The 8,110-nt window shown below is 37.2% G+C and overlaps 1 protein-coding gene across 4 annotated transcripts in view; it reads left to right on the top strand.

Annotated features, from left to right (window-relative positions):
* The window catches only part of rassf6 (Ras association domain family member 6), a 16,218-nt gene that overhangs the window by 3,548 nt on the left and 4,560 nt on the right, over window positions 1-8,110 (top strand). Inside the window, exons 2-8 of one of the 4 annotated variants that reach the window (XM_024257816.2) lie at window positions 2,210-2,557; window positions 2,743-2,814; window positions 2,957-3,035; window positions 3,617-3,765; window positions 5,618-5,712; window positions 7,603-7,802; window positions 7,902-8,003. In XM_024257816.2, coding sequence (XP_024113584.1) covers window positions 2,756-2,814; window positions 2,957-3,035; window positions 3,617-3,765; window positions 5,618-5,712; window positions 7,603-7,802; window positions 7,902-8,003 — 684 coding nt within the window. In that variant the 5' untranslated portion in view covers window positions 2,210-2,557; window positions 2,743-2,755. The remainder of the gene's footprint in view (window positions 1-2,209; window positions 2,558-2,742; window positions 2,815-2,956; window positions 3,036-3,616; window positions 3,766-5,617; window positions 5,713-7,602; window positions 7,803-7,901; window positions 8,004-8,110) is intronic. The other 3 variants (XM_024257819.2, XM_024257820.2, XM_024257815.2) reach the window with 3 other exon arrangements.

The following is an 8,110-nucleotide window of genomic DNA, read 5'->3' as shown; positions in this document are numbered from 1 at the left end:
AAAAAAAAAAAAAAAAAAAAAGTAGTGAGCATGGTTTCCAAATTGCTTTTAAAAACCAGGGCACTAGATAGTCCTGCACTATATAGTTCTTTAGTAGTCAGGGATTATAGATGGAATTCAGACATAGTCCATAATCTGAATTGAGATCGATGTAAGAGGAATTTTCAGCAGAGTTCAAATAAAACGCTAATTCAAGTCAATTGTTGGACCTTTGTTTTACATTTGAGAACATGACAATAGTTAAAGAGTATTATGTGATGAGTTTAAAAATCACTTGTTAAAGATTGTCAGTCGAAAATTAGGATTTTTTTTATGTTTCTAAATGCAAATATGGATTTTAAAACCTTAAAGTATTTTGAAAAGCTGGAAAAGTCCTCTTAAGTCTTTCCAACATTGTAGGAAAATGCAAAAATCCCAGAATTTCAAGCTTTGACAAATTTCGTTGTACATGGGACAATAATAAATAAATCTATTCTACTGTATTTTCCATAAAATGGCCACCAAGCCAAAATTGATTGCTTGCTTGGTGGTTGGTTGGTTGGTTGCTTGATTGGCTCGTTGGTTGGTTACTTGGTTGCTTGCTTGGTTGGTTGCTTGATTGGCAGGTTGGTTGGTTACTTGGTTGGTTGCTTGGTTTAGAGTCCCATAAGAGATTTGGCCCCATTCATTTTACTAACCGTTTCTCCCACTGTGATGTAATAATTTATAATTTTTTGGGGTGTCTCTATGTCAAAAATTAATTTTTACTGGGAACTAGAAGTGTGAACATTTTCATACAATTTTTTGTATGTGGCGGGGGTTACATTTTTGCTCCAAGGCACGGTAAAAAAAAAAGAAAAACCAGTATCCATGACTTCTGCAGGCATAATAAGTTAATGAAATGAGTTGTGTAAAAGTCAAAAATATGAGTCTTTTATTTGTCCATATGTCTATGGGTGCAGAAACTTAAATCCACATCAACCTAAAAAAATATGATTTTTTTTAAATGAATGATTGTTTTCTGAACAACCTGCTTTATTTAGAATGATTTGATCTGTTGACTTGATTTGCTCTTTTGTTTGCTCTGGTTAAAGCTTTGGTTAGTGAATGAAATCAGTCCACATTCACTACATGAATGGCAAACACGTCATTTATGTCAACAGTGAAGGATCCTACTTTTCAGAGTTGTGTTTGCGTACCATTCAGTGAGACAAAAGGGCTATTTGAACTGGAAATTCTGGTATTTCATCCTTACAAAACTAGGAAAGGAGCATCAGCAGCGCTATATTCTGGATGGATTCTTCCCAAAAGTAAATAGTGCTGCAGGCGAAGTAAAGCACAAAGCAATAATAAAAGGCTTAAGAGATATTTTCCAGCTTTACTAGGTGCGTTCACACCAAACACGACTCACACTGCCGGGGCATCCAGTGTCAATGTGAAGTCAATCTACAGACTCAATCTGAAGTCCTGTAGTGTGATTCAAGTGTTGCAGCACAATTTTCACGGCATGTCCAGAGTTAAAAAACCTGAAGTTGTCCAGCAATTGTCCCACAATTGTTCTGCCTCTCCTGGAGGGAATTTCAGTTTGGCCACTAGGTGGTGATAGCTCTATAGCATTACACATTCTTCCGGAAGAAGAAGAAAATATGAACAAAAAAGTTATTTTAGACCTGAATTGGTTATTTTAAAAAATATTTCCTTAAAAGAGTTTGGAAAATTCATTATCTTTAGTCAGCAATGCATGTTTAGGTCAACCAAGCGTTAGCATTAGCCATCCTATGGGAAATTCCTTTATACGTTAGGATCAAGCTAGTGGACTTTAGCTTTAGGTGTTAAATTGATCTCTACTTTTATGGAGATTAGGGTTAATCAGCCCTAATCACAGCTAGATCCACAGAGAAAGTGTGTTAGCCTGGAGGTGGTGCTACTCTTCCTGGATTGGCTGTTTCCCCTCCTTCATGAACCAATCGTGGGGACCCAGTTGTTCTGTGGTTTGGGAGGGGCTGCAGTGTTTTAGAGGAATGCTCCAAAATACGTGAATAGAACCAAATACTACGTTAGGGGTGTTTTTTGTGACATTATGATGAACTTAAAAGCTCAAAAAACTTGATTTTGCATGCCCTTTAAAAGGCAGAGAGGCTGCAGAATACCTGACATTTTTTTCTCTAACAAGCATGTCACAGCAGAGAAAGCTGGAAGGCATAAAAGAATATTTGACCTCTGATTGCAGGGCGCTGTTATAGACGGCTGTGAAAGGTGAAAATGGAATAAAGCAAAAGGAACAGGCAGAGCAGCGTGGATATCCCAGCAGCTGCACTTCAGAGCCACAGGCTTGTGTAGAATAAACAAATGGTCGGGTCTGCGCTGTCACTACTGGTTACTGGGTGGAGTACTGTTATTAAATCTCTTTGAGACAAGCAGGAAGAAAAAAAAGAAAGAAACTGAAAGAGTGGCAGCACAGCCAGAGGAGGGATAAATATAACTCAAAAACTTCAGAGAGACGTTATATTTAAACAGGGGACGGACAAAACTAGCAAAGTGGATCACAAAGGGAGCTCCATTCGGCATGTAAGACAAGGTAAGACAACAATCAGGTTATGTTTGGGTTGAAGTCGACTCGGCTGGTCATAGAATTAGGTTTCAATGGCATTTCTTACTAGAGGTCAGAGTTCTGTATTTAGCTGCATGCGCGTGAGCCGGGATTGGAGCGGTCACGTGTGGCTAAAGGAGATTTTTTCTTTTTTCTTTTTTTTTTTTTTGCAGCAGCTAATCAACAATGAATGAGGCTGCTCTTCTCCCAGTGATCCAAATAAGAGCTGGAAGGACTTTGTCCAGGTGATCTGTCGTCTTCTGCTGCTTTTTCATGCATAGTCTGGTATTAGTTTCTGTTAATGCTTTTTGTGTTTTAAAGTCCTCAATGGATTGAATTGATCACTATGTGCTGCATTCGTTTATATTTTGCCACATTTTGTTTTAGAGCAGAGTTTCTGTCACTGCTGAACACATACAACTGCTTTTTAAAGGACCAGACTCAGCTGCACCTCACCTACACTCAGGTATGACTTCAAAGTTTTATTTCTGAGATTTTTCTTTTTTAATCAATAATTGTCCACTTTTTAATATAATTCAAAAACATAAATGTCTTTATTTAAAGGGGTCATACCATGAAAAAACAACTTTTTAAGCTTTTAAGCGTATTATACTGTTCATTCCTCACTATAAACAAACCCAAAGCATTTTTTTTTATCTTTTTACACATTTCTGATTAATCCTCTAAAAACCTGCGTACTCAACAGCAGCCCCTCCCATACCCACGAAAACGAGCGGGTCCTCATGTGCTGATGTCACAATGTGAGACGGCCCCCTCCAGGAAGAGTCTGCTCCGCCCCCAGGCTAACACAAACACTTTCTCCGCAAAGCTAGCAGCTCGAGCTAGCAGTGATCATGTAGCTTCGCAAGAAAATGTCCACAAAAATAATTCATATGTCATGAATAATTTTTAATTTTAGTGTTCCAAAGGTAGTATATAATCATACAGATATAGTTTACTCTGAAAGACTTAAAAAATCATGTTATGGCAACTTAAAAAGCACTTTGTGTCCGTGGTTAGTTTTTTTTTTGTGTGTCTTTTAATCAGGGAGAAGACAGACAGGTGATTGTGGAAGGCTTTTTAAATATCTCCTGGGGAGTGAGGAGACCCATCAGGCTGAAAATACAGGATGAAAAACAGATCTCCCAGAATTCGTCAGACCCCACCAGTCCACTCAGCCCGTTAGGGTGCAAGAGGTTAGTGTCTTTGATGCTTGAAATGTAACAAAATATTTTTGGAAAATCATGCTTTTAGTGTTTTACCTGTTCTTGTGGCATTTTTCTCATGATGGATATATATGTATAAAGAAAATTAGCATAAAATTGAATTTCTAAGTTTGTCTTTATTCAAATTGTTGTGATTGATTGAGCAAGATTGTATTTATGAATTAGAAAAAAACGATTTAATCTATCCATTGATCTATTATAAAAGAATCAAAACACCGGTGCAGTTTTTTCATAACATAGTTTCTGCAGAGCGGCTGGAGTTTATTACAAATTTGCCTCAGAGTTGTTTGTGCGACTGTTGGTACAGAGTAAGCCCACCCCTACTTCCTGTCATCCGTCTACATTATTTCCAGCTTATAGCCCCTCACCAGCCCAACCTAACATTACCGGCGCAACAATATCGTTGCAATATCGTAACTAGCTAGACATACAGCTTTGAGCTCAGACAAGGAACACAAAGAACCTATATGGATGTATTTGTCTACAAGTGGATGAATCAAATAGGGCGGAGCTTGTAGCTTCTTCTTCTTCTGTCTGTCTGATTCACAACAATTTAAGAAATACTCAGAAATGCAATTTTCTTTATATATATATCCTTCAAAAATGCTACAAGAATGTGTTAAAAACACGATTTGGGACTTTAAAGGTTTTCCTAGAAGTCATTTCCATGATTTCTTTATTTTGACGAAGAACTTAAAGTTATTCTAAATCAACTTTTAAAGAACAGAAACCTGAGATGACATGACATACTGCAGAAACCGGCCCTTCTAGAAATAAGTCAAAACTTCTCATAATTTGAAACTTTTTCTTTAAATAATAAAATTGGTTAATTGGGTAAAAAAAAATTGTCTGACCAAGAATTCTTATTTTAAGAAAATGAATCTAGTCACTAAGACAAGTTTACTGAAACTGAGATTATTTTGCTTTGAAAAACGTTATTAATGCAGTCATTTGTCTAGCAAGACAGACAATAAGACAATTTATCTTGAAACAGGAGTCATTACTTTCTTAAGATTCATGTTTTAGAGTGTACAGATAAACTAACTGAGCATCAGTATTCCTTTCTTCATGGAAAAGGTAAACAGACCTTGCTTTAAAAATAAAATAAATGATCAACTTGATAAAAAAAAAACAGTGAATGAATTTCAAATATTCATAGCAACTGGCTATTGTTTCTCATAGTAAATATCATAATTGCACAGGACAGGAGAATAAGGACAAAATAAGAAAAGAATGAAGAGGAGAATTAAAAAAATACCATGCAAAATGCCAGTATTGTATAAAAGAAGGAAATAATAATTTTTAAAAAGTAAATTCATTCGAATGTCTTCACAGACAATAAAATTCCCAGAATCTTTTCTCTGTTTTGTCAACAAGATTCATTTTTGTAGTTTTGATTGCATTTACCTTTTAGTTTTTTTGTCTGAAAGCGTTAGCACACTAAACATTAGACAGACTAAAAAACAAAACATCCTTTATTTATTTATTTTTATTGAATAAAATAGGCTTACAAAGTTTTGCCGTCATTATAAAGGGAAAAGCTTCAAATCCTTCAAAACTGTTTCTGTGCATTAAGATTTTCAACAAACGTTTGTCACTAAATATCACTCAATTTAGCCATGTTAATCTTAATTTTAATCTTACCAATTTAATCTGTTAGAGATTTTCATTATTAACCACCATTGTTTCATTTTTTTAAGTATAATATCACAATTTCCGACTACTTTTGCTACTCTTTTGGCTGTACAGTACCAGGCAGGGAAAAATATAATTTCCACAGCATTTGTCTTTCATCACTCTGTTTGTCTCACTCTCTCGGCAGCAGTATCTCTCGATGGGGAGAATACGTCGATCTTCACCAGATAGACGAGATCTCTGAAACAGCTCATGAAACTGTAATGAAGGATCCCATACCAGGTTAATGATACTATTTTTTTCCTTTAACTTAACAATGCTTTTGTAATCGACACCTTGCCTTTTCAAAAATGTTGCACGTATGATTAATAAGGATCTATTTTTAAGTAAATTACCTTGTTTAAGGTTGAGAAATGTTTTAAATATCAAGTAAATTCCAACATCTCAAATTCTTTTAGTCCTCTATTTTGGTCCATAAAATGAAGAACTTAGTTTGTAGGGCCAAAAATACAGAAATAAGATAGAGTTACTTTGACCTTAACACCCACACTTCCTGGTAATTTTCAGCCCTGAAGCACACAGTCCTCGAGTTACCTATAGCGTCACTGGCTGATACAGAACACATCAGATGCATGAATGAAGCGATAGTAAAAACCCAAGTAGTTGAGAGCATTTATGCTTGCATGGTGATACAGACACGTCTGCTTTTTTATTTATTCAACTAGTTTTATAAAAATAAATGTGGATATTTGAAGTCCAAATGTGTAAACAAGCAATACAGCTATCTAAATCATTTGTAATAGGAAATATAATAACTTTCTTTGACTCTCTTTACTACATGGTAGTTTGTTGTATTCATCCCTTTATATTTGGCTAAAAAGAACATGGGGCATCCCTACCTCTATACAAAAGTGTGGAAATAAAATTGTTTAGATGAAGAGGAGGGCCACTTTATTAGGTCCACCTTGCTACTTCCACGTTGGCTCCTCTTTGCCTTCAGAATTGGTTTAATCCTTGGTGACATAGATTCAACAAAGAAACATTCCTCAGAGTTTGGTCCATATTGACATGACAGCATCACAGTTGTTGCAGATTTGTCAGCTGAACATCCATGACGCCAATGTCGCGTTCCACCACATCCCGAAGGTGATCTATTGGGTTCTGGTGACTGTGGAGGTCATTTGAGTCCAGTGAACTCATTGTCATGTTCAATAATCTAGTCTGAGATGATTCCAGCCTTATGGTATGGTGCATATATAGATGGAACACTGTGGTCATAAAAGAATAGACATGGTCAGTAACAATACTCAGGTAGGCTGTGATGTTGTTACCATGCTCAGTTAGTACTAAGAGGCCCAAAGTGTGCCAAGAAAATATCCCACGCCATGATTGATCCATACTTTCATGTTGCCATGACGCCACGTCATAATTCCGACCCTACCATCCAAATGGTGCAACAGAAATGGAGAACCAGTCTGGCCATTCTCCTCTGACCTATGCCGTCAACAAGGCCACAGAATTGAAGTTCACTGGATATTTTCTCTTTTTTGACCATTCTCTGTGAACTCAAGACATGGTTGTGGGTGAAAATCCAAGTAGATCAACAGTTTCTGAAATACTCAGACCAGCCCATCTGGTACCAACAATCATGCCTCATTCAAAGTCACTTAAATCACCTTTCTTCTCCATTCTGATGCTCGGTTTGAACTGCAGCAGATTGTCTTGACCTGAATGCATTGAGTTGCTGCCATGTGATTGGCTATTAGAAATATGTGTAGACGAGCAGTTGGACAAGTGTGCCTGATAAAGTAGCCAGTGTGTTGTGTTTAGCATGTTGCACCATGTACAACATTGTGTTAACCAGGTGGTCCAAAGCTGTACACACAGATTTCACAAGGAAGGAAAAGCTCATTCCACCTTAAAAGCTGTGATGAAAGACAAGGTTTCTTCACAGCAGGTAATAACCAGGTCTAAGATGGTTATTACCGGGTTAGAAATGGCGTGTGGTATTTTCACTGAAGCATACCAAAACAACATTATGTCTTTCAGACTAATGCATGCTTCCTTCAATGACATTGTGTTATCATTTTACAACTTATGAGCTGACAATATTATTACTGTATTGCTAACTCCAGTTTTGCCAGTTGCTAAATTCATGTCTGCGATCCAAAGGCCCGGTTCCTTATGAGAGTGCCACTCTGCGTCCTACGAGACATAAGAACCAACAACTGGAGATGGAGTCCAACCTGTTCCGCTGTATGAGCGATGCATCCTTGGTGAAGAGGAGGAGGCGAAAGGGAAAGTCGGCAGCACAGAGAGAGACAGAAAGACAGCACCGCTTTTCCATTAACGGACACTTCTACAACTATAAAGTAAGCTCCTGATACGCCACATCTGGGTTTGGGTTTTGAACGTCTTCAGTTATTGACCTGATGTCTCTCTGTCTCATTTGCTCTTCGTCGTCTCTGCAGACCTCCATCTTCACGCCAACGTTTGGTACTTCAACTAAAGTGCGGATCTCTAGTAGGATGACCACAGACCAAGTCATTGAGCAACTATTAAATAAGTTCAAGGTGATTTCAGTCCTCAGTTTGGAAGCTTCTTCCTTCTAACTGTACTGTGGAGCAAACACTTCACCCCTGTCACACACATACTCAAAGTATACTCACCAAAATTTAAA

This window comes from Oryzias melastigma, linkage group LG12, assembly GCF_002922805.2.
Source record: "Oryzias melastigma strain HK-1 linkage group LG12, ASM292280v2, whole genome shotgun sequence".
Taxonomy (NCBI): domain Eukaryota; kingdom Metazoa; phylum Chordata; class Actinopteri; order Beloniformes; family Adrianichthyidae; genus Oryzias; species Oryzias melastigma.
This window is presented reverse-complemented; position numbering and strand designations above follow the sequence as displayed.